The 27,732-nt window shown below is 38.8% G+C and overlaps 2 protein-coding genes across 2 annotated transcripts; one reads left to right on the forward strand and one right to left on the reverse strand.

The window, feature by feature from the left end:
* Positions 1 to 3,070: 3,070 nt before the first annotated feature.
* On the forward strand, positions 3,071 to 6,646 carry LOC149226099 (uncharacterized). The gene has a single exon (XM_089380106.1). The coding sequence runs from the start codon at positions 3,071 to 3,073 to the stop codon at positions 6,644 to 6,646; it is 3,576 nt and encodes a 1,191-aa protein (XP_089236232.1).
* Positions 6,647 to 10,622: 3,976 nt separating this feature from the next.
* LOC149226100 (auxin-responsive protein SAUR71-like) lies at positions 10,623 to 11,213 on the reverse strand. Its single transcript, XM_089380107.1, has one exon. The coding sequence runs from the start codon at positions 11,211 to 11,213 to the stop codon at positions 10,623 to 10,625; it is 591 nt and encodes a 196-aa protein (XP_089236233.1).
* Positions 11,214 to 27,732: the final 16,519 nt, after the last annotated feature.

Genomic DNA, 27,732 nt, shown 5'->3' on the forward strand with positions numbered 1-27,732 from the left:
GGGGTATGTGCCTCTAGCAAGTAGAGGCTTGCAAACCCAGGGAGTTGAGCACAAACGAAATCACACATTACCCTCATACTAGGTTGTAGAATGTGCCTCTTGGCGAAATGCAAAAACAATGGAAAAACACAAAAATTAGAAAATTCAAAATCAAAGGCAATAAATTGGAGTAGGAAAAGCAAGGAAAAAACATATGACTAATGAAAAACGAGAAAAAAAAAAACATATAACTAATAAATAAAAGAGAAAAATAAACAGATGGCTAAAAATTGAAGGGGAGAAATTAATTTCCTACTTGGACCCAAGGACTACTCATAGTAAAACTATTTTAATAAAAAAAATTCAATTGTTTTTTTTCCACTCATGATATATATATATATATATATATATATATATATATATATAGTTTATTTCAAAGGGATGATTGCTATCCTCTTCGTGCATAGGTTCAATGCTTGAAAATGACATGATGAACTTTGAATGGCTTTGAGACTTGTTGTTGAGAATGATTAGTTCTTGAAAAAGAGAAAAATGAAATATTCCTCATATACAATATAAAGTTATTTTACACATGATAAAAAGATATAATATATTATTAATATATTATAAAAGTATATAACATATATTTATTTTACTTTTTACCCTTTTAACCATATTAATAATTAATATATATATATGAGAGAATATGAATATATTATTTACATCTGTAATGATATTTAATTTATAATTAATAACCGATCATATGAACTTGTTTTTTTAAAGATATAAATTTCCTTTACTTTTAAAATATACAATTTAGCTTTCCTTTCTAAATTTTATCACTAAATATTGTTATTTTTATTTTAAATATTTATAACAAAGAACATTCATTAACTATTCATTAGTTTTTTTTTTGCTGCACCTCCAAGCTGTTGCGTTACCGCTGCTCTGCGCGCAACTAGGGCTGCAGCCTCCTCGGCTGATCTTGCTCACGATATGGACCTCACGCCCCTCGGCACTGTTTCTGAACGTGCTCTAATCCGATCCTGCTAGTGATTCCCTCTTCGGTTGTGAGATGCAGCGCCTCCCTGCTGCTTGTCAAAGTGCAACTAGGGCTAGTAGCAGTCTTTGATCAGATCTGCTTGCTGCGCGGGCCTCAAGATCATGGAGACCCAGGGATCGCCTCTTTCTCCTTCACCACCTCCTCCCCCTACCGCGAAAGCTGCGTTCAACTCTCTGCTAGCTTCTTTGCCTAAGAAGAAGAAGTCAGAAGCCGCCAAGTTTGTCAAAAAGCTTGAGGATGTACCAGAGGTCACCCTTCCTCCTGAGGGCCCGATCTAGGTCGCCTTGTCCCTGGCAGATCGAGCCTTGGTGGGTCAGTTCACGGGCCTTTGGCCCTCTCCAAAATCGACGGAGATCTGGGTTGTCAAGAACTGGATCCCGCTGATCAAGAACAACGTAACTTCATACTTCCTGGGAAGAGGCTACTTCCTGTTTGAATTCAACACAAAGGAGGATAAAGACTTGATTTTCAGGAATGGTCCTTATTTCATGGGACCCCAGGGCCTCTACCTCAACAAATGGACCCCAGACTTCGATCCTGCCATGGATGTTCCGACGACAGCCCCTGTTTGGGTTCGGCTCCCTAACCTCCCATGCACTGTTGGAACTGGGATTCCCTCAAGCACATAGGCAATGCCTTGGGAAAATTCATCGACAGGGAAAACAACAAGGATCAGTATGACTGTGCTCGGATATGTGTTGAGGTCGACTTAGAGGTGGGACTTCCGGAGGCCATTAAAATAAATGTTGGCAGCTGGACGCATGTGCAAAAGCTGGATTACGAGCAACTCCCATTCAAGTGTCGCAAATGCCACATCTATGACCATTTTGCTAGAGGGTGCCCGAACAAAGGAGAAGCAGAGAAAGGGAAGGAGGACAGTTGGAATCAAGTTAAGAGGACAAAGACCTCTCACAAGAAAATTGGGGCCCCAAACGGCCAAGGCCCTCAGCCAGCCTCTGCCCAAAATGGACCTCCACAGAAAAGCCAAGAAAACAGGTACGAGATCTTAAGCTCTGCAGAAGAGGTTCCACAGGAAGAGGAAATGCAAGATAAAACCCAAGATAAAGGGACCTCAGCAGGATCAAGGCCAGGAGAAAGTGTTACTGAAAGACATAAGGAAAAACAAGTAGAAGCCAATGAGGAGGAACAAGTCTCGGAGGAATCAGAGGAGGAAGGGGAAATAGGAGATTTGCAAACATCGATCAGAAGATCGTCACGAGGCCGCAAATCTGCTAGAGAAAAGAGAGAACAGGAAACCTACAAAGACAAGCTTCAGGGTAGTCAACCCACTCTAGAGAAACTCCTTGCTAAAAATCTGAAGGTGACAAGAAATCAGGCACAGGGTTCCAAGGGGGCCCATCAACATAAAAATAAATGATGAAGATAGTCTCCTGGAATTGCAGAGGAATGGGGAGTAGAGTGAAAGAAGAAGCAATGAGAAGTCTTATAAGAATAGAAGCCCCAAATATTCTTCTAATTCAGGAGACAAAAATGGAGGACAACGAGTTTCTCCAAATCAGTAAAAAAATTTGGAAGGAAGGCAGAGGTCAAGCCGTCTCAGCACGGGGAGCCTCTGGGGGGTTGGGCTCTCTCTAGAATAAATCCAAGTATTTGTTGGTTACAAAGATCCTCAATACCCATTGGTTGTTTTTGAAGCTACAACACGTGGACTTGAGGGAGGCATTTTGTCTCTTCAATGTCTATGTCCTAGTAAATGCAGGGGAGAAAAGGGCCTGTTGGGACTCCATTAGGCAACTGATGGAATCAGAGAATTTGGAAAACATCATAGTTTCTAGAGATCTAAATCTCACCTTGCATGTGGAGGAAAAGCGAGGAGGCAATATCATAAGGGATCCAACAAGGGAGTGGGTGGAGGATCTCATGTAGGACGGGTATCTGCTCGACATCTCTCCTTCCAATGGTAAGTACATCTGGTCTGACAAAAGAATAGGCCCCGACCACATTGCTGCAAGACTTGATAGATTTCTGGTGCAGAGTTCCTTTCTTTTGCTTGGTCTCGAGTCCAGAATGCACATCCTCCCTTGCAGCGTTTCAGATCACAAGCCTATTAAGCTTGAGATACTGGATCATAATGATCTTGGCCCTATTCCTTTCAGATTCAGTCCACTTTGGGTCAAGAATCCTGAGTTTCTGAACTTGGTTCAAGATTGTTGGAAAATGTCGGTGAAGGGCTCCCCCTTCTACATCTGGGAGGAAAAGCTTAGAAGACTAAAAGTTGTCCTAAAATCATGGGCCAAATCCCTCCCCAACCCTGCAATAGAGAGAAAATTGGCCCAAGACAGACTCGATCAACATCATGCCCAAAATGAAGATGCAGAAATCACTAGAGATGTATTAGATAAGGAGGTCGATCTTCAACAAAATTTCCATAAAGCTTGCCTCTCGGAGGAAGAATATTGGAGACAAAAGTCTCGGAGTCTATGGCTTAAAGCGGGAGACAGAAATTCCGCCTTCTTCCACAAACAAGCCCAAGCTAGAAAGAGCTTCAACTCTATTGCAGAAATTAAGGAAGGGAACTCTATCCACAAGGATTTCGGGAGCATCAAGAAAGCAGCTTTCACTCACTTTAAAAAACTTTATAGTGAAGAAGGAGTGACGGACCCAAACTCCAAATTCTTGGGGGCGGTCCCTACTAAGATCTCCCCCACAATGAATCAGCATCTTGAAGCAAAGATCACTATAAAAGAAATAAAGGATGCTCTCTTCGACATGGAGCCCGACAAAGCCCCAGGCCCGGATGGCTTCACCGCAAGATTCCTCCAATCCTGTTGGCAGATTGTGGAAAAAGACCTCTACAAAATGATCTTGAAATCTCAAAATTGCCAGAAAATAGGGGGCAACACCAATTCTGCCTTCCTTGCCCTCATCCCCAAGGAAAAGGGTGCTAAGGCTTTCAATAGGTTCCGTCCCATCTCTCTTTGCAACATTGGATATAAATTAATCACAAAGGTGATCGCCAATAGGCTAAAAGGTATCCTCCCAGCCATCATTCCGGAGAATCAAGGCGGGTTTGTTCAAGGGAGACAGATTGCGGACAACTTCATCCTAGTTCAAGAGGCGATTCATTCAAGCCTACAACACAAAGAGAAAGGTATGGTAATCAAACTAGACTTGGCAAATGCTTTTGATCGAGTCAGACTTAGTTTTCTTTGGGAAGTCATGCAAAAATTTGGCTTTGGAATGAATTTTATCAATTGGATTCGAGCTTGTATTGCCGATCCTTGGATCGCTCCCTTGGTGAATGAGAGAGCAACAGACTTTTTCAAAGCATCAAGAGGACTCAGGCAGGGTTGTCCCCTTTCTCAGCTTCTTTTTGTCCTCCATGTTTCTATCCTGAGTTTCTATTTAGATCACAAGCTGGTTGATCAAGATATCCTTGGGCTCAACATTGCCAGAGGGGTTAAAAATCTAAACCATGCTCTGTTTGTCGATGATACTCTCCTACTAGGGGCTGCCTTTGCCCGATCCGCCTTAAGGTTCAAGGAAGTACTGGATGAATATTGTGAAGCTACAGGCAACATTTTAAACAAAGGGAAATGCAATGTTTTCTGTTGGAATATCTCTGCCAACACCCTCACCGCCATCTCTAGAACTTTAGGCTTCTCTGCCTCCCTCAATTGGACTTCCTTTATCTATCTGGGCCTTCCTATCTTCCGCAAACTTGCCTACAACAAAGACTGGTTCCCTCTGCTAGACAAATTCAAGGCAAAAATTCAAGCTTGGGGATTCACTTGGCTAAATCTTGCCGGCAAAACAGTTCTCATCAAATCCATACTCAATAGTCTACCCATCTTCCAATTCTCTGTTATCCTAGCTCCAACTGGCATCATCAGGAAAATGGAAGCCTTCATCCGCAAATTCTTTTGGAAAGGTGGCAATCACAATGAAAGAAGAATCCCATTGGTAAGCTGGGATAAAATCTGTAAGCCCTTGAATGAAGGAGGTCTGAACTTTAAGGATCTCAGTCTTCAAAACATAGCCATGGGAGCCAAGATTTTTTGGAAAATCATTGGTCCTCATCCAGGCTGGGTGCAAAGAGCATTATGGAAGAAGTATTTTACTGGGGCGCGGAAAAGATGCTTGGACAATTCCCTGCCCACCACCAGATTGCAATTGTTAAAACTCTATCACAAAGCAATTCCTCTAATTAAAAACAACACGTTTTGGATACCCGACAATGGAAAAGAAATTAGTCTCTGGGATGACAGTATCATGATGTACCCTCCCCTGTCGAGCAATGGCTCCCTTCAAGAGCTGCGTTCGTGGTTGGATGGCGCTGGGCTCTTTACACTTTGGGACGTCTCGACATGGACAGGCAACACTTGGCTGCGTTGGAACCTGCCGCCCGTGCCAGCTGAGTTGACCAACGATCGGGACACTCTGCTCACGCTGTTGAATGGGAAGGCACCTCTGTGTGCAGGGAAGAAGGATGCCCGTGGCTGGGGAGCTAAGCCTAGAACATATACAGTAGCGCAGGGGTATAAATCATTGCAGGAGCGTCCACATGTTCCACCAGATCCTGCTGTGTGGAAGGGTCTATGGAGTTACAAGACCATGCCAAAGGTGGACTTTTTCTGTTGGCTGTTATGCCACAAAGGAATTCTTACTGAGGACAGGTTAAAGAAGAAAGGATTCCATGGACCCTCACGATGCCAATTGTGTTGTGACAACGAAGAGAATGCCCACCATTTAATGTTGGAATGCAAATACTCAGTAGAAATCTGGCAGAATCTCTTGAGCCACTGGAAAAGAGTGTTCATCTTGCCAATTTCTATCTCTGATTTATTTGCAACCTGGCGAAATTTTTATCCAGAAACACTTCCAAAAAATGAAAGCTTTAAGGCTGCTTGGCTCTCCTTGCCAAAATTTATCTGCTGGCAAATTTGGCTTGAGAGAAATAGAAGAGTTTTCAGAGATGAAGGGCAAAATCCGAAATTCATTATAATCAAGATAAAAAGTCAATGGAAAGAAAGTCTGGGTGAGCATTTGTCGGATTCGAACCTAAGTCAACAGGACTTAGATTGGGGCGCTTCGTTGGATCTCCATTTCTCTCAAGAAATAAGACATCACAAGGAAAAAAAAGAATGGCAATTCAGAGGGAAGGAGAATGAACTATCAGAATGGCTCACCAGGCAATCCAGGCATACCTTGTTCTTTGATGGGGCAGCGAAAGGAAACCTCGGTATGGCAGGGGCAGGAGGAGTTATAAAGAACAAGGAAGGCAGAATTGTGACTAACTTTGCTTGGGGATTAGGGTACTCCACAAGTATCCAAGTTGAAGCCTTGGCACTTCTTCAAGGTCTCAAGCAAGTCAAGGCCCTTGGTTTAACAAAGGTAAATGTTATCAGAGATTCTCAGTCCATTATTAAAGTCATAGTGGAGAATTCTCCTCCTGCTGATCTTAGATTAGCTAGAGTGGTGTCAAGAATCAGACTTTTGGTGAAATCTCTTCAGTCTGTTAATTTCTTTCATGTATTGAGGGAGAACAATAAGGATGCTGACTCGGAAGCCAACAGAGCGGTGCCTCTTGCAGCTGGCTCTCTCTTGAGAGATGGGGTCGAGGAGTGGGACTCCATTCCATAATCTTGTTCTCATGTTTTACTGCATTATACTAAATCAGTTTGTTTGTGTCCATAAGATAGGGAAAATAACGGAAATAGATTCTCTAGTTCCGAGTAAGAAACATTGGCACCCAAATCTTAGAGTCTTTGATCATCTAGTGGAAGAAAGTTCATGGACTTGGCCTGAATTATTGTAACCAATGAAAGACATTCTAGCCACAGTTCTAATATAAACCCATACCCGTTGTAAAAAAAAACTTTTCATTATGTATTTTTAACTTTTTCAACAAAAAGTAAACTATTATGTAACATTTATTAAATTAAAGTATTATGTTATTTTGTAACATTTATTAAAGGAATTGTCTTTAGTGCGATTTTTTGGACTTTTAGGTGCCAAAATCTACCCGAAAAATTTGAGGTGAAATCTTGATTTGTGTTATTTAACTTTATATGGATTTAGCACCCTTAAAAACCTCTAGGGCACTTCGATTGTGCAGGAGTTATCCATCAAGCTTGTGATTTCAATAAATTCCTACAAAATTTTAAGAAAAATAAACTAAAACTCACAAGAAACACTTCCAAAAAAATCTCACTAAAACAACTCGCTTATTCAATTAAAATATTTTTAATATTTTAAAATTCAAAAATAATGAAACGACTTGATCCTAAATACTTTTATAATATCTCTCTCATCTCTCGTCATTTTTTATTATAATGTGCTTACTATTCTAATTTGAATTAATAAAATACGCATTTCTGGGACGAAGTTTGTAAATTTATTATATAGAATTTCAATTAAAGTGTTTTTAATATTTTTTTAATTCAGAATTGAAATATTTATCAATTAATGAAACGATATCATCCTAAGTACTTTTATAATATCTCTCTTATCTCTCGTCATTTTGTATTATAATATGCTTATTATTCTTATTAGTCCCTGCCATCTGGCAATGGCCAGGGACTATAGTAATCAGAAAAGATGTACTTAACATTAGTTCACCTGCTTGAACGCGTCTGTTTATCGAGTATAAACAAAGTTTTTTACATCATAGTGGTTTATGGTCTTATTTGGCCTCTTCCCGAGGCAGAGGCGCTGAAATCATATCTTATGTTGTATTTGTCCCGGTCTTTCTCATTCATTTTTCAGATGTTAGATGATTAATGCTAACATTAATCTGGCATTAATCTGGCCATATAAAATGCTAGCTCTAGCTCTTATTGCATTTGAGCTATCAGGAGGCTGAACCGATTGATATCACTGTTGCAATGTGTCACTCTGCATGCTGCTGTGGTGTCATGCTGCTGTGGTGTCTACAGAACAGATGCTGTTGCTGAGGGTAGACAAAACAGATGTTGTATAAGCATACCTAAAAGCATATCCAGATGATATGCATAACCAGTTGTTTCAGGTGGTGAAGAACGAGACGATGTTGCTGAGGGACGAAGCACCACATCCATGACCTGCAATGCTCCTTGCGGAAGCGACACAGGCTCCCCTGCTAAATACTGTGCCAGTTGCCTCAAGTGAATCGTTGCGGCCTGCATGAATAGCATGTGGTAAGTCCTAACCCGCCTGAACATAAAGCTCGCTTTTGATTCCAAATTTTCCCATTTCCAAACTCATTATACCTCTCTAACTCTCACTGGTACAATTACTCATAATAAAACATGCAATTATAATACTACTGTACAGGTTTCCACAATTATTACAGTTAATATCGTAGGAACCAGATACAAGCATTTTCTGAAGGTATTCAAAGTCCCAAATAATACAGCTGTTAATTTATAATACCAGAGTCCACATGATATAATAGGGAAGGCAGATAGAAATTCATAAGCAATTAGAAGGCGAAAATGCAGAAACCAAATTTACCCATTCGATTGATTTTCAAATGCATTTTGATGAAGCTAACGAAAAGAAATTTTGATGACTAACCGAGCTCAAGTCCACACATGGTGCCTGTGCGAGATGAAGTGAAGGCCACGCCCGTCCTCGTATGAAGAAACATTTGTTTCATGTGGGGGATATTTCAGATCCTTGGGTCTCTGTAACGTCCCACACATGAAAGGCTGGCCACGGATTGGACTCCCCAACTTCAAGAGTTCATTATCTCATGGGGATTGAGGATGAGACGTCGGGAAGATCATTAATAGTTCCTTCGCGTCTCAGCTGTGCCAGCCTCTTTGACCTACGCAGGCTCTGGGGTTTTACCTGAAATGAAAAAAGAAACAACATGAGTCGTGACTAACCATTCTTTATAGTATCATTGCATTATCAGAATTTATCAAGCGCTGCAGAGGTCAGCCGGTCCTTATAAAACCCAGGATTACTCACTATATCTTTCCTTTTTTTGCAAACAGGCTGGAGGTTGGAGTGCGATTTATATGGAACTCTCTGTGCCAACCTCTCTGACCTACGCGGGCTCTGGCGTTCTACCTGAATTGAAAAAAAAAGAAACAAAATGAGTCGTGACTAAAACAATAATATCAGAATGACAAAACAATCATGAAGTATTTGTGGTACCATGGCTCTCTTCCTGTTTAATGATTTGCAGGTTGCCGTGGAGAAAATATGTATCGCTTAATAATTTGCAGGGTGCAGTGGAGAATGCACCACCGCTAGTCGTAGCAAGGTACCAGAAGCCCTGACACAGAGGCATGGAACAACTCCTTGTTCTGAAACCGAACCCTGTAATGATTTGCCAAGAGGGAAATAGGCTGTCCAGAATTGCCAAAGCCGGGTCGCCTCAAAATGTTAAACTTTCCGGCAAAAGAAGGGGTTGCCAGAACCATTTGTGCGCCACCGGCAGTCGTTGAATTGGGCATAGCCATTGCTCGTTTTCTTTTTCACTTTATTTCTTCAAAGCTTGAGGTACAAGATGTTCGAACAGCGAACAGAGTGAAGCACAGTACCAGAAGCCGTGACACAGAGGCAGAATTTACGAATATAACACAAATCTCACTAACCCTGTAATGATTTGCCAAGAGGGAAATAGGCTGTCCAGAATTGCCAAAGCCGTGCCCTCGGCCTGCATGATACGCTGAGAATAGGTTGCTTACAGCGACGGCGATAATGGCAGTGCGACCGACAACTTACAGCGAAGGCGATAATGGCATACTCAAGCCGATACCTGGGCATAGAAATCACGGAGTTAAAGCCGGTTTGACATGTTACACTATCTGTGAAACATGCAGCCAATAAATTATGTGCACAGGTGTTATGCTCTGGAAAAACATGATAATTTGACACGCGTCGGGTATTCTGCATGTTTCGGCGGGCTATACCTTCCTATTTGCCTTCTTTACTTTACGATTTATTCGCACAACCCCAGCTACTTCAGTGCTTCCAGAATCAAAACACGGAACCACACCTTCTTGCTTTTAGGAAAGACCCCCCGGCCCTACTCGATTCATGGAAGACTTTTATAGATAACTTCATGACATTGTCTCGGTCGATTTGGTTTACAGATCTACATGTAATCTATTATTGCTTGATATATTTTTATTATACTATATGGTTTTTACTTGTGAAAAAGTTTAGTATAATATGGTTTACTATAATAATCATAAATGGTTTAAAATAATTGCAATATATTTACATATTAATAAAAAATATTATATGAAAACAACTAAAACTAAACTTCCTGCAAAGTTATCATTGCACGGTCTGCAACAAGTGAGGGTTCCTCTAGCTGAATGCCCTTTCATCCGCTATATAATTATCTATATAGTAGAATGCATATATCTGGAGCAGTAGAAAAATGAATTAGTTACAGCCGAATAACTGAACACACGGCATGCCTTTTCTCAAGGTTACTCCAAGCTACCTTTGGAGGGCCTGCAACAAGTGCAGATTTTTCCAAATGACTGCCCGTTCTTCCTCTATATAATTCGCTATCCAGGAGAATTCATATATCAGCAGCAGTATCAAAATTAGTTACTTATAGGTCAAAAGTGGCCATTGCTCAGGTCTTAATGTTGCACACCCGGAAGCTGTATCAGCCAATGGATTTCTGTGCGAAGGGATGAAGAAGAGGCCTCGATTCCATGCCGAACGATATTCCATTCACCTCAGACGAGCAATTCCATTCGTTAGAGAAACCGCTCTTAACTGCCTCCAAGTCGAGATGCCTCACAGCGGCGAGGCCATTTCTGCTGAAGAGTCGTAGAATGTGCTCGAACAGGAACTCGTCGCAGGGAATCGCAAGTCTGCTGCGCTGTGCGTAGCCAAATTCCTCCTCGGCCTGCTCGAGCAGTGCCCTAAACACCGGGTAGTTCAAGTACGCCGCCTTGATAACAAATCGCCTATTGCAATTCTGCCCGACATACACCGCCACGTGTCCCGACGGCACGTCTGGCGGAATGGCCAACAGCGAGCGACGATGCCCGTTGCTCGAGTTGTTCAACCCGGCCACATCGACCTGTGTGTCGCCGGACACATAAGTCACTCGGCACGACCGCGAGAAAAGCAGCTTCCCAGCCAGAGCCTGAGCCGCTTTGCGGACGCTGGCGAGCTTCCTCCATTTTCTCACGACCTGCTTCAGTTTCACAACATGGCGGATCTCGACCCATTTGCTTTGCACGTTCATGGCGAAAAACAATTATGAAACAAAATCAATATCTCTTGGTTACTTTCAGGACGCACACGAAACAAAAGAGAAACTCCTGAACGCGGCCTATGCGCATGAAATATGGCAGGGACTAGCTGCACCGCAGCCCTTCTTGTTTTAATTAATAAAATATGCATTTCTTGCATGAAGTTTGTAAATTTATTATATAAAATATGTGAAAGATGCAATTGTAATATTGGTGAATTTGTGAATTTAGAAAACTGAATATTTTATTTTATAGAAATTCTAAGAGTGTTTTGTTTAAAAGAATTATTAAATTTTATTTTCTATAAATCTAAATCTAAATTTAATATCAACTCATTATGAATTTATATTTTATAAATAAAAAATATTATAAATTAATAATTTATATATTAATTTTATAGATTTTTAAAAATCTTGTTATATATATGTGTGGGGGTTTACAGACATTGATGGTCACTATGTTCACATAAATTATTTAGGGAGATCCACTTGAAGGGATCATTATGAATTTATATTTTATAAATAAAAAAATATTATAAATTAATAATTTATATATTAGTTTTATAGATTTTTAAAAATCTAGTTATATATATGTGTGGGGGTTTACAGACATTGGTGGTCACTATGTTCACATAAATTATTTAGGGAGATCCACTTGATTTATATTTTATAAATAAAAAAAATATTATAAATTAATAATTTATATATTAGTTTTATAGATTTTTAAAAATCTAGTTATATATATGTGTGGGGTTTACAGACATTGGTGGTCACTATGTTCACATAAATTATTTAGGGAGATCCACTTGAAGGGATCACTTCCGTCGATTCATTAGTAGAGTCTAAACCCAAAGAGCATAAAGGTGAATTGACCTCGTAACCTCCCATTGGAAAAGTGTTTTAACAACAAGAACTCAACCAATTGAGCTAACCTTGAGGCACGCGCGCTCTCTCTCTCATTATATTTATTTTTTGTTACAAACAAATTAATTTTATTTGTACATGAAAAATTATAATTTTTGAAAATATTATTTTAATCATTTTTCTTTAAATTAATTAAAAAAATTGACCCTTTTTCCCTATAGAATAAATGACGCGTAATTTTATTCACTAGAGAAGAAAAAAAATTACATTTTGCATATGTGTTCCCACATTCCAGAAAATTCAGACTGAGATATAACATTCTCCAACATAAGAAACCTCGAAGGGCTACCATCAAGGTCGTGGAAGAAAGCCAAAACAACAGACTAATTCGACCTTGGGGGCCACATATACAAAACCCTAAATGGGAAGCTAACATCTAGTTCACATAATAGAAAACAGACTGCCATGAACATGCCATATTACATAAAATCATACAAGCACAAAGGCCCACCATCAAAACCCTAAAGGTTACAAACATTGCAAGGGTTGAAACCCAGAGAGGAGCAGTGGAATGACCACGAACGTCAGCAATGCGGAAGTTGGAATCACAAACCCTGGAGACAAGAACAACCCACACCACAACAACAGAAGAACCCGACCAGAGGACACCCGAAACAAACAAGCGATGGAGGCAAAGGACTGACTGTGACCAGCAACAGATCCTGGCGAGTGACCAAGGCAACCCAACAAAGCCCAAGCACAAGACGAGCCAATGAGAACAACTCCTGCAGGCAACATCGACAATGAGGAAACCTCCAAGCATGACCCACATGAGCGCTGAGAACAACACTTGCAATGAGAAATTAGGATGGTCATGGCAAAACTCAATCCAGACAAAGGAGAAAATGCAACACGAAACAAGGGGCGAAGGCGACTAGGGTTCAACCAATAGGCTTCCTCGCTCTCTCAGTGCCCATCCCTCATTCACTCCTCCAATTGACTTAACATTTTATTATTAAAAATAAAATATTAACCTTTATTCAATGTTTCATTGTGACCATTTAACATTTAGATAACAACACATATAAATTCCATTTATAATGTAACTTGCTAAGAATAATATTATTTTTCTATATTAGTTATGGAAGAATGGCTTTTACAAATTAATAATGTTCTAACCTATTAATTATTTATTGTTTATTGTAATTTATGTTGGACTAACCACCACACTTCTTGGAATTGATCATGTGAATTCGTTGTTACTTTGAGAACATTGGTAACAACATTAGAGCTACAACCAAAAAGCCACACTCATACACAAAATAGATATGGAAAACAATGAAGCAAGGGACATAGCGAAATGTGTTCCCAAACCCCTGAAGGGGAATTATATTAAATGAAGTCATTCTATTGTGCTAGTGTATATAATAATAGGTGACTATAATAGCTATGTCAAATTGGAGATATGGTTCAACCATTTCTCTTTTTCTCTTTGTTTTCTAAACTTGTTCCTTTACCTTTAATTTTGATCTTCTTTTATTTTCTTCTTTGATCACCCTCAATCTTATTCACTTGTACCTGCAATATCTAGACATTATTGAAGTCATTAAAGGAGTAACTATCAGTTGGAATACATCAATCACTAGCCACTATATTTGTCGACTCTCCCACTTTCTCGTACATGGTTCATTAACCTTTCTTCAAACACATGTTATCATACATGTATCTCTTACTCCACATGCATCATCATTTCCATCCTCATCATAGGTTTTATATGTTGCAAAATAATAATTATGTTTCTAAATACAATGGGTTGCACTATTGTTATTCACTTTCTTTCAAAGTTCTTCTTTTTTTAATTCTATACATTCTAAAACAACAATCAAACCATAGAATGAAAGGGATTTTACCAAAAGCAATTTTGATTAACAGGGTTTGATGATGAAGCACTGCAATGTCTTGTGATTAACATCCAAGAAAGCCCTACTATGACATTCCTACTTAATGTGAACAACAACAATCCATATATTTGGCTAATTAAATATTAGGTAAGCATGTCAATGATTGAGAATATTATATCCATTTTTATGACAATGTAGCATAATTAAGGACGATCATATTCAAATATGTGTTAAGTGTGGTTGGTGGTTTCATCTTTGGGGATGCTAGATCTTCTAGACTCTAGAGGCACCCATGAGTTTGTTTCATTGCTCTATATCCATGACACACATGCTTATAGTCATTCAATTTAGATTCCTCAAAGAAAGAAATATGTAGACTCAACTTAGATGGATTGAAATAGGAAATATGTAGACACAATATATGGCCTTCATATATGATTTTGACTTTAGTAATTCATATGTATTTTTTAAAGATTGAAGATTCATAAATTACAATTACATGCACATGCATTGACTAAGACTTTAGGTTGGGTTTTTTAACACTTCGAGATTCATAAATTAAACACAAATATAATAACTAGACCTCAAATCACTTAGACATTTCTTATTCCATTCAAATTATGTTGATACTTTTTGTTAATGTAACTTATGAGGAATGCATTCATATCATTCATATTTTTTTGCCAAACATCCTCTTCTTTTTAAATATTCCATATAAATTTGACATAAAAACATTATTCATTATAGTTTTATAATTCTACTATGACCCAAGTTCCATTCAGCATAATTTGAATACATTTTAAATACCAACGAAATAACATAATAACATGCCATAGAAATAACCATATAAATTTTTCCTAATATTTAATTTATTAACTTGAGATTATAAAAAATAATAAATTGTAAGCAATGCATTTTCACTTGCTCGTGTCCTCTACCTCTGATTACTTTTGTTACCACCACTAACTCTACCTCTCTTTTCCTCTTTCTTAATAAATAAATAATCTATGAACCATCTAAAAAACACTTCTTTTCTTTGAATGACACAACACAATCATTTAGATTATCTTCAATATTCCTTCTCTCCACTTTGAAAGTACACTTATATAAAAAAATATTATTTCATTCAAATTTAAATCATCCATTAAATATTTCTCACGAACTCGTAAACTCTCACATGCTATAGCAAAAAAAAAAGGTTTCATGTAATGACCTTTGCCTTTTGTATTTCCCCATATTACTTTGCCCCTTGATTTGGAGGGGGACAACCCATTCATGTTCCTTTTTCCAAAGTTGCACATCATCCTATAAATCAGTGACGGGGAAATTGATGTATTCCTCACCATTTTTCCATTCCAATAAACATGAGTCAATGATGATAAGTGATTATGATAAGAATATTGAGACTAGGTAAATGATTTTCTTTGTCCTAGGAACCTTCCCATGCTAGAAGGTCCCACGTTAAACTAGTGGCTTCCATAATAATTTCAGATGGGAGATCCCTCGTGCGTTTGTTCCCCCTTCTTTTCATATGACACTATATTGTATCTTTTGTCCAATCATTCCTTCTCATATGTTAAGCTACCCATTCTTAAGTGAGCACATAACAACACATACCAACGTTAATAAGGGCACTCTTTTTAATTCTTTGTTAATTAGTTATAAGTTTATTTAATTTAACAATTAATTATTGATATGGATTAGTGAAATTAGGTTGGAGAACATAAATTTAAATAAATATAATTATAAGATTAATAATATAGTTTTTAGTGGTGTTTTTTTAAAGTAAAGATTTTTGAATTATAAAGTAGAAAAATAACAAACTTAATTAAAAAAAGGACTTGATATCAAACTACCATTAGGTAGAGCTAAATAAACATGAGTTCAATAAAATTTATATGTATACGAGTTCAATAAACTTTATATCTATAACTTATGCAGATAAACTTCACCTAATATGAGTTCAACAAAAAATATATTTATAACCTATTAGACAAACTTCACTTACTCATTGAAAGGTGTGCTAAACACTATTATTACTTAGGAGAACCCTGTTTGTGTTAGTCTCCTTAGGTGGTGCTCCTTTGGGAAGCAAAAGGAGGTATAAATAAGATAACTTTGATCATGTAAGGGAGCTAGGCCTTTTAACCTTTTCAAGAAGTAAGATTTTTAACCTTTTTTAGGTGATATAAAAATAATTAATTAATAACATAATTTCTTTTTTGCTAATGCAAGAGTCGTGCCTTCTACTCCAAATAATCAAAAGGAAAAATTTACATATAATACAAACAACCAAAGGCTAAACCATTTAGCCTAGGGTTTTGCTTCCTAACCCAAAGGTCGAAGTACCCAGGGACCCATACAATCAGAGCAGAAGTATCCCGGATCTGAAAAAGAAATGCCCCCCAGCTAAACAGAATTTTAGTTCCGCGGAGAGAAAAAAGCAAAGCGTGAGTGGCCCGCCCAGTCACCCTTCAAGACCCAGACCCACCAACCTGCACGCCATATCATGGTCGTTGATTAACCTCACCAGATCCAATGGTGGAGGATCATATCGCATGAATAAGAAGCTCCGAGAATAGCCGCCCGATGAGGGCGGTATTCTCACACCTCCCTTGGCCACGTGTAGAGTGGTGAGTGGAATCACGCTCATCTCAGAGAAACCGCTCTCGGCTTTCAAGGCACGTGATAAACCATAAACCACCCCACGGCCGGTATTGACACTACGGGTAGTAATGCGGAGGGTTTCCTGTCGGCTGAGAAAGCCGAGGCACTGGTCCTTCACACACCCCCACTCCTCAATCGCTTGATTCCAAGGAAGAAGGAAATCTTCTTACCACCCTTGATAGTCGTCATCCGAGCATCCGAGAATCGCTGTCTGCCAAACAACTTCCAACTGAGACCCCTGTGATCATGCTTTCCTGGGCTGAGAAAGCTGGCAGAGACCTGTATCCCCATTGAAAAATCATCTCTGAAACACCACTTCATATTGGACCCAGTTTCTGCGGCTGATGACCAACTCTGTTTCGGTATAGCGCTCTGTCCTCATTCACCTGATTGAGACAATTCTCCCTCAAACTACCCTGTGGCATCTCTTGCCATCTAAACTTGACATTGCTTTTGGTGCAAAGAGCCCCTTTATTAGCAAGAATATCTACCAATTTATTGGCCATTCTTCGCACATGAGTGAAACTTACGGTTCTCAAGTGTAGAAGGTGGAACTGTATCCTTTGAAATACCTGAAGCAGCCTCCAGTGTCTTGAGACCTTTTCTGGCGCCGAACCACAACAGATTCTCTTGACCGAATTGATGATTAGCTCAGAGTCAGCTTCAATTATGATGTTCTGAAGATTGTCCTGCTTTAGGATTTCTAAACATTGTTCTAGTGCTATAAGCTCTGCCATATTGTTTGTGGCTCTTCCCAGATGGCAATGAAAAATAAAATGGATGCCCCCATTTTCATCCCTTAACACCCCACCATAGCCAGCAATACCTAGATTGCCTTTTGAGGCTCCATCTATGTTGAATTTCATAAAACCCTGAGGGGGAGGATGCCATAAGTCTTTCTCAGTGATCATTTTCTTTACCTTCGTGTCCATGCCCTGAGGAATAAGCCCCTGCATTCCCAACTAAAGAAGTATCTGCATATCAGCTTCTGAAGGGGGATTTTTTGGGTAAGCTTGCATTAAAGTTCCCACCATCTCCTTGATCTGTTGTAAGATCTGAGCCATGATGCTCTGGTAGGAACTTTTTTTACTTTTGAAGATTCTGTTGTTCCTTTCTTTCCAGACATTCCATATTATGAAGCTTGGAGTTAAAGCCCAAGCTTTGCTGACTATTTCATAATCAAATAAGTTTCCTCTCCAGTTATTAAGGGTATTGGTGATGCTCCCTCTATCCCTGTCTGTCTTTCTGAAAATGAAGGCAAAAGCATCCCACAAGTTGGAGGTGAATATGCAGGTATTGAGTAGGTGCTCCATCGTTTCCTCTTTAGACTCACAAAGCTGGCATCTAGATGGTCCCAGCACACCCCTCTTCCTAATGTTCTCCCAAGTGAGAATTTTCTTATGATGCACCAACCACATGAAAAGTTTGGTTTTCATCCATCCTTGGTGCCTCCATAGGTTCTGCCAAACCCTATCCGATTCATTAGAATCAAGCTCCAAGATTAAGTGCTTTACCTCCTTAAGATTAAAGGTGCCTTCATTATTATTGCCCCATCTAAGTTGGTCATGATCCTCTAAAACTAGTATTTTCCTTTGGTCCAACATTGTTAGAAGTGCATCAGCTTTTGCTTTCAAGGGGCTGTCATCCCTGTAATCCATATTCGTCCAGGTACGCCATTTTCCTTCATTACTTGTTTGATCCCAAAAATCCTTTACCCTAAGTAGCCCTTTGGTGTCAGTGTAATTCTTGAGATCCACAAAGTCCTCTCTTATCTGTAGAGGTTCTTGTTGCCATTTATCCTCCCAAAATAATGCTAGATCTCCCGCTCTGATTTCCCAGAAACTATTTTTTTGAATGATGTTATTCTCCCATGCTTTATTCTAGATGTAGGAGCCTTTTATGATGCCAAACATCCTTATGAGGTCATTATTTTGCTAATTGCTTCTGTATTTTTCTTTCCAAATACGAGCCCACTGCACCTCTAGATCTTTGAACCATCTCCATCATAATTTTTCCCCTAAAACTTTGTTTAGCATTTCCAAGTCATCTAGACCAAGACCTCCGTGGTTTTTAGGTCTGCAAATAGTGTCCCAGGCAACCAAGGCCCATTTCTTTTTCTCCTCCCCTTACCCCAAAGAAAGTCTCTTTGAATGATTCTAAATTGATGCAAGACTCCTTTTGGAGCCGGAAGGGCTGAAAGCATGAAGATGGGGATAGATTGAAGGACAACCTTTGTAAGCACCAGTTGGCTTGCCAAGTTTAAAGATCTAATTGTCCATTTCTGGGTCTTGTCCTGCATCTTGTTAATCACTGGCTCCAAAATACTCTTGTACAAAGGTTTGTCAATTAGTGGAACTCCCAAGTATTTAGAAGGTAGCACATCTCTTTGAAAGCCCAAAATTCTGGAGATATTCCATTGAATAGCAATATTAGTATTAAAGAAGAAAATTTTAGACTTGGAGAGGCTTACCTCTGTACCCGCTGCCATGGCAAAGTCACTCAAGATTCGTTTATAAGCTAGCGCCTCTTTTACTGTGGGGATGCCTTGAAGCATGGTGTCATCTACGAATTGCTGATGGGTCAAAGCCTGTCTAGTCTCGGAGAGTCTGAGACCTTGGATAGTACCCACTTCTTTAGCATGCTTGATAGATCGCCCAAGTCCTTCCATCATAAGGATGAAGAGAAAGGGGGAGAGAGGATCTCCCTGCCTGAGGCCTCTTGAAGGTTTAAAAATCTTAGATGGAGAACCATTAACCAGAATTGAAAAGCTAGATGAAGTCACCAGGGCCATAACCCATCTTACCCAGTTGTGGTCAAATCCAAAGGCTAGAAGGACCTTCCTGATGTAGGTCCAATTCAACTTGTCATAAGCTTTGGCAAGGTCCAATTGCATAATCATTCCAGCCTTCCTATTACTTAACAATGAATGAACCACCTCATGTGCTTGGATGATGTTATTGAGGATTTTTCTGCCCTCCACATAACCTGTTTGCTCCACAGAAACCAGAGTGGGAAGAAGGGGTTTGAGTCTATTGGAAATTACTTTGGATATTATCTTGTACACCACATTGCACAAAGCTATGGGTCTGAATCTGTTTGGAGTCAGAGCATTGTCCTGTTTGGGGATCAGAGAGATGAAGGAAGTATTGAGCACCTTCAGAATGTTTCTACTTATCCTGGAGTCCTCCACGACATTCAAAATATCTTGCTTGACAATGCTCCAACAAGCTTTAAAGAAATCAACATTGAAACCATCAGGGCCAGGCGCTTTTCCATTCTGCATTTCTTTGATAACATCACTAACCTCCTCTTCATTCACCGGCCTATTGAGATTGTAATTATCTTCTCTTGTTACTAGCTTAGGAATGTGCTTAGTGAAGTCCCTGATAAAATGATCTCTATCTATGATGGTCTCCTCTGCGATACTTTGAAAGTGCTGAACCAACACAGCTTCTATGTCTTCATGGGTATTGAGTAATTGACCTTCTGAGTCCTTAATCATTGAGATCCTATTATGTGACCTGTTCTCCATTGTAGATCTGTGGAAAAACCTTGTGTTTCTCTCCCCTTCTTTTAGCCATTGAACTCTTGATTTTTGTCTCCAAAATATCTCCTCTTGCTTGCATAAGTTCTCCCAGTCTTGATGAAGCTTGGTGGCTTGATCGTTCCTTGCCTTATTAAAGCCGTCCATTATGAGGGCTTGATTGAGTTCCTGCATTTTACCTTCGACAACCTTTTTCACTTCAAAAATATTTCCAAACTCATTCTTGTTCCAATCTTTGAGTCTGAGCTTGATATGTTTCAGTCATTTGTGTAGTAAAAACATTCTCGTACCCTGAATATGCAGATCCTCTATCCACCATTTTGAAATGTTGCTGAGAAAAGCTGGGTGGGTGAGCCAGATATTCTCAAATCTAAAAGGTCTGTTCTTGGGGGTGCCAATGCCCTGAACCTCAAGTAGGACAGGCCAATGGTTCAAGCCACCGAAGGGGAGAATTCTCACTGTCATATCCATGCCTATGAGGATGAGGTCCTATGAGATAAGGAATCTATCTAACTTTGAGACTACTTGAGACTCTCCTCCTCTCTTATTGTTCCATGTAAAGAGGCCATTACTCGTATCTGTGTCAACTAGCTTCATGTTATCTAGAAAATTTTGAAATTCTATAGAGTCTTTGCTTAAAGTTCTGGTCCCTCCTTTTTTCTCCGTAAGGGATTTGATCATGTTAAAGTCCCCGCCCATTATCCATGGTATTCCTGCGTGTGTATCTCTTAGCTCCATAAGAGAATCTAGAAGCCTGAGTTTATCATCAGGTCTTTGAGGGCCATAAACATTTGTAATTAAATACATCTCCCTGTCTCCCACAGGCTGAATAACCACTGATAAGTAATTCCTTGATGCCTCAGCATCTATTATGCCAATCTTTTGGGGGTTCCAAAGAGTAAGGATACCTCCTGCTGTTTTGTCTGCTTTGACTTCTAGAAACTCATATTTATTGAGCCATTTACTGTGTATTTCCTTTATTTTTTGAATGGAACATTTAGTTTCCTGGATAAAGGTCATGTCTGGAGCTTCTTGTTTCATTCTATTATTGAGTATCCTTTGTTTCCTTTTACTTCCTAGACCTTTGATATTCCAAGATGTTAACTTCATTATGAAAGATTTGTAAAGGAATAGCTGGTTAGATCTTTCATCTTACCTGAATCTATCATTAGTTTTCCACATTCCATCAATAACTCATTTAGTTTTTTTTTGCCCCTTTTCTTTCCTGGATTCCTGAGAGCTAGTCTTGGTGTGGTTTTCATAATTTTCACCCCTTCGTTGCTCTGCTTTTTGGTGTGTCTTTGTCCTTCCAGCTTGTTAGTCTGAGTTCTCCATAGGAACAGCTGCTGCACTCTGTTAAACTCTTCTTGAGGTAATGAGTCCACCCCTTTCATGGTCCCCTGTTTCAAGAATTCGTCCAGATCTAGGTGTTCTCTGTCAAGAATATCTTGCAGTTCATGATCCTCCATTTCCATCTCACTCAAGATCATTTCGTGGTCCATTTCCAGTTCCTCATTGTTCTGCATAGTCCCTTTCTATTTATAAGTGTCCTGTGTTTTCACACTATTTTCTTCCTTATCTTTATCCCCTAGGCTTCCCTCCATTTCCTGATCTACCTTTATTATCTCTTCCTCTTCTTCTAATACTTGGAACCTGTTTGGACTGGCCTGTTGCCCCTCAGTTTGATTTTTCGTTGGCCCCCTCTTACCCCCCTTTCCTCTATATCCCTTTTTGTGAAAGCTTTCAGTGTCTTTCACTGTGGTAGCTTTACTTTTGGTCTCTAGTTTACTAAGAGTGAAATCCCTAAATAGGTGCCCATGTTCATGGCACCTTTGACATCTGAAAGGAATATGTTCATAATCCACTGTTTGCACCCATTCTTCATCAAAAACTTCCAGGATGACCTCATCTGGTAGAGCTCCAAAAAGATCCATCTCCACACATATTCGGGTGAAGGAAGTGTATTTTCCCCTTCTGGTTGCCTTAGATGCTTTGACAAAACACCCTAATTTATTTCCTATTGCAGATAAAGATTCAGTTTGCCAGTAATCTAGAGGTAGGGAATAGAGTCTTACCCAGACCGGGACCGAAGTGAAAGTCTCGCGTTCTGGTACAAAATTCATCATCCAAGGCCGCATATAAAGGCCTGCAGCTGCATAGAAATAGGGCCCTCCTTCAAACACCCTGTCTTTGTCCTCTATATTTGTGAAGACTATCGTGAAGAAACCTTTTGATCCAAGATGTAGGTCTATGCCTCCTTTAGGTTTCCAGTGGTATTTAATCCACGCCTGTAGCGCCTTCTCAGTGGGCCATAATCCCATGAATTTACAAATGATAGCATAGGTCTGCATGTGATCCCTGTGCGCCTGCAGTGCAGGATCATTTAAAACTACTCTGGGTGTGACCTCAGCCTTAGGCTTACATGGACCCTTTTGCGTTTTGTTTTCTGCTTCCTTTTTCTTGTCCTCTTCCTCATTTTCTTTTGATCTGTTGTCCTCCCTTGAATTGGTCAAATCCTATGCCTCGTCAATGTTCCTCTTCCCTTCTCCTGAAAGACCTCTAGCCGTCTCCAACGGTTTCTTCCCTCGACTGGCTACTGCTTGGCTGTAGGAGGGAGTGGAGCTCCCTCCTTTGCACCCCTCCATGGCGTTCAACACCTGAAAATTCTTGAAACCCTAGCTCTTACCAGTCCTGTGCCGCCGTTCGCTCTCTCTCGTGTTTTTCAATTAATAACATAATTTCAAAATAAGGAAAAAATTACAATTTATCAATGTGCACAATTTTTAACAAAATAATTTAAAATTATGATTCCCTTGAATCAACAAAGTTAATATGAAATATTTAATAAGAAAATTATGTAATAAAACAATTTAAACATAAAGATAAATATATGTTCAAATTTAAAAAGAGTAAGGTATATCCAATTTTAGAAACTATATATTACTGAAATTTTTTTGTTTAATAAACAAAAACATTTCATATACTAATTTGGATGGTGTACTCCAATTTTAGAAACTATATAATACTGAATTTTTTTTGTTTAATAAACAAAAACATTTCATATACTAATTTGGATGGTGTGCAAAAGGATTATTTCCAGTAAATATATAAATTTTATATACTAATTTAATGTTTAATTAAATTATTATTATAAAAATCTATTTTTAAAATAATACCTGAAAAGTTAAAATATCGATATTTAATTAACACAATTTAAACTTACTTTAGTACCAAAAGAAAAAGTGAATTAAACATTTCGATTCTAAGAAATTCTATATATTTTTAACGATACATTTGAAATGAGAACCACGAGGTAGCAATATAATATCTTCAATTTTTTTGCTTTATTTAGATAAGGGTTGCTTTATAGTTGAGCATTGCTTTACAATTTGATTGAGAGTGCAATGTTTTTATAATCGAGAATGGCTTTATAATTGCTCTAGAGTGCAATGTTTTTAGTAATGGTAAGGAAAATTTAGCACTACAATTTTCTTAATAGAAAAATATTTCAAAAGTTTTGTTGACTCGATTTATATTTTAATTTATAAAATCAACTTTAGTGATAGTGAAATGTTTTAAAATTTTGTTAATTATATTCTATCTTTTAATTTATAAAATTAATTTTAGTGTTTGGTTAATCATAATAGTATTAATAATTTTAAGTTTTGACAAATTATTTAGGATAGCAAAATAATCAATTTAAATATTTTTATTAAAAAATATAATTTTTATTTTTTATTTTATTTTTTTCTACAAAGAAAATTAAATTTTTTATTAAGGAAATAAAAAGTTATGGAGTAGATGCATCAAAGTATTCAAAACTAAATTGTGAATCTACCATAAGTAGAAAGTGAAACCACAATATATTGAGAGAAGTGATAAGGGCCTTTGCTCAATACTAATGATCATATGAAGTAAAACTTATGCTGAAATAAAAAACAGGGTCTCTCCAAAAATTCGGAGAAAACAACCCATAAATACATAAAAGATATAGAAGTATATCCATAGGCCAACTATAAATAACATGGGACATAAATTGAAAAGTGGCCATAACCCATAAAATGTCCAGCCCCACAACAACAAGATACAAAGATAAAGACCATAACAAAAATACCAAATGAAACCAGATTTTTATAAGTATGGAGGTAGATCTGACTTGATGACATGCCCGTTGTCCGAATCAATTATATGCTAGGAGTCTAGAGCCTGTTGCAAACCTTTTTTAGAAAAGTAATCTGCTTCCACATTCCTTTCCCTGTAAATGTGACAAACAGAGAAATCAACAAAGGTTGATTTGATAAAAGAAATTTCTTCTAAAATAGGAATCAATGTAAGATTTTGACAGCGTTGCACATTGTTTGTCTAGTTTATCACATTCAGAGAGTCACCAAAAATATGTATTGAATCAATCCCCAACTGTCTTAACCAACATAAAAGAAGTTTCAAAGTTTTTAGTTCTGCATAGTTGTTTGAACCAGTGCTAATGCCCACCGAAGCTTTTAGGATTTTGTGATCATTTATGTGAATTATGATCCCTACCCCACATCGATCATGAGTGTTTGAAGCCCCATTGAAATATGCCCATGGTATATCAGGTCTGATGATTTCTTCTTGAATGTTTCGACAAGCTAAAGCGGGAGTGGTGTGAGGGATCATCTCATAGATAGAGGCACACTGAATAGAAATAAGATAGGGATCTGAGGCCTAGTCCTTAAAAATGCTTTTGTTCCAAGCCAGCCAAATCCTCCAGCAAATAATCGGGAGCATGTACCCATGATGAGAATCAGGTGAAGATGACCACCAATTTTTCCAAGCCTCCACTAAGGAAAAAGCAGTCCAATGCGTAGTAATACCAACAACCTTCATAAAGAAATCCCATATGCTTATAGAAAAAGGACAAATTAGAAAGAGATGGGAAGAGCATTCTTCAATTTTTTTGCAGAGGGTGTACCAACTCGGACCATGTTTGTTTCTTTTTTGGAGGTTGTCCCAGGTTGGAACTTTGTTCCTGAGAATGCACTAGAAAAAGAGTTTGGATTTTGCAGGGCAACTAAGTTTCCACAAAGGCTTGTACCACCAGTGCCAAACTCCACCAGCCCTCCGATCCATTTGAAGGTTGTACCCAAATTTTGGAGCATAAAAACCACTGGGAGAGTAGACCCATCAGAGATCATCAACCCTTTCCCTTATACAAACATTTGATATTTGCAATTCCAACATGTAGTCCTTCCAAACACCCTCCCACTGGGGCTTGAGGTCTAAATCCTCAGCCGAATTCCATCCCTGGTTCCAAAAAGAAGTGGTTCCCTCATTTGAGATTTGATTGAGAATATAAATCCCCTTAGCAGAAGAGTTAAATCCGCGTTACAACCAACCCAAGGGTCCACTCCCACTCGAACACTAGTGCCATTCCCAAACAGCTAGGACAAACCATCAACAACAATGTCAAAGGACTCAATCGTAGCCTTCCAGATGACTGAAGAGTTTCTTGAGGACTTTCCCGGGGTTCTCAGCCAAACACCAAAATCCAAGGGATATATATATTTCCTTTTTATCACAGATGTCCAAAGGTTGTCCTTGATAATAAGAATCCAACCTGATTTTTTTGCCAAAGAGCGAGAGAAACATGTGAGATCCTTTATGCCCCACCCACCCTTATCTTTTGGACGAGAAATTTTCTCCCAAGACACCCATGGGAGAACATCATCTTCCTTAGAGCCCGCCCATAAAAATGACCACATATTTTTCGGATAAGAGAAAGAATTCCTTTCAGGACCCAAGAAAGTGCAATCTAGTAAATTGGGATGGCCAGTAAAACTGATTTGATAAGAACCAAGTGTCCTACTCTAGAGAGCCACTTAAAGCTCCAGTGCTTGACACGCTTTTCAATTTTTGTAACTAACCATTTCTAGTCCGATTTCTTGTAGGAGTCTGACTTTAAGAGGAACCCAAGGTATTTGAGGCTTTGCGTCAAAGGATTAAATTCAAAGGGAAAATGGATAAAGATATATTTATCTTCACCCCAGAGAACCCATTGTGAGTAATAGAGGATTTGTGTGCATTTATACTCATCCCAGTTGCCTTAAGGAATAAATCCAGAATTGACTGCAGCTGAGCAATTTCTCCCCTAGACCCATCACAAAACAATAAAATGTCATCCACAAAAAGAAGATGAGTAATAAATAGATTTATAGCAATTTCAATGCCTTTATATTCACCCCTTCTGATGGCAGAATGAATCAATTGACTCAAACCTTCAGCAACAAAAAGGAACAAAAGTGGTGATAAAGGGCATCCCTAACGAAGACCCCTCTGGCTCGTGAAAAAAGGGGAGGTCGCCCCATTGATGAGAACAAAAAGACTCACATTAATTATAGAACCCATGACCCAATTGATAAAACTAATATTGAAACCCAAGTGAGTCATCAAAAGATGCAAAAACATCCAACTAATCTTGTCATAAGCCTTTGAAAGATCAATCTTAACAATCATCCATTTTTTGTTGTGTCTTTTGATATTGTGTAGAGATTCCTGGGCCACCCCAATGGCTTCATGGATTTTCCGACCCTCAAGGAACCCAAACTGTTCCTGTGAAATATTTTTTGAAAGGATTGGTTTTAATCGTTTTGCAATAGTTTTGGAAATAATTTTGTATGTACAATTGCACAAAGAGATGGGTCTGAAGTCATCAAAGCTTTGAGGATCATCAAAATTTGGAATTAATGCCAGGAAAGTTGAATTAAGAGGATCGTGCACAAAACCCCTGCTTCTGGACTCCTCCACTAGTCCCGCCAGGTCATCCCCCATTAGGTTGAAAAAATGTTGGAAGAATTCCACCGTCCAACCATCAGGACCCAGGTTCTTCTCCTTTTGCATAGAGTGAAGAACTCCCTCCACTTCCCCCTTAGAAACAGGGGCCATGAGGATATCATTATCATCCTCTTCAACAAAACTAGGAAAGACTTGAGCCACCCAAATGACTTCAACAATGGTGGCCTCAGGAGGAGCTTTAAACATGGATTTGAAATGACAGACCCCCATAGCTTCCAACTCGCTAAAAGAAGATTTTGAAACCCCTTCATCATTTTTCAGTTCCCAGATAGTGTTTGAGTTTTTTCTGCCTTGGCATAGTTCTGAAAAGAATTGGAGCTCTCATCCCCAGCCTCAAGCCAAATTTCTCTACTTTTTAACCTCCATTTTTATTCAATGTCTTTCAAAATCCTATACCTTTCACCCTCCTTAGCTTTTATCCTCACTTTTTCTCTTCCATCTCATACCCATCCCCTTCCAGACTTTCTAAAGCCTCCAATTCAATCTGAATGGACTTTAAAGCCGCTTCATCCCTTACAAATTTTTCCTTAGCCCAAGAGATCATTGATTGTTTTAATTTTTTAGCTTCTCCATAAATGATTGGGCACAAATAAACCTAGTGTTCAGTTTTGAGAACTCAAAATCTCACGAACCTACTTATTGCAGGACAAATATTTAAGCCAGGAAGAGTTAAATTTAAAAGGAGAGCCAGGCTTCTTGCTAGCCC

This window comes from Pinus tabuliformis, chromosome J (assembly GCF_031772625.1).
Source record: "Pinus tabuliformis cultivar Carrire ecotype Pingquan chromosome J, CPIR1, whole genome shotgun sequence".
NCBI lineage: Eukaryota > Viridiplantae > Streptophyta > Pinopsida > Pinales > Pinaceae > Pinus > Pinus tabuliformis.

Bases quoted from the DNA above. Each gene is read 5' to 3' on its own strand.
- LOC149226099 (XM_089380106.1), top strand. From the start codon at position 3,071: ATGCACATCCTCCCTTGCAGCGTTTCAGATCACAAGCCTATTAAGCTT.
- LOC149226100 (XM_089380107.1), bottom strand. From the start codon at position 11,213: ATGAACGTGCAAAGCAAATGGGTCGAGATCCGCCATGTTGTGAAACTG.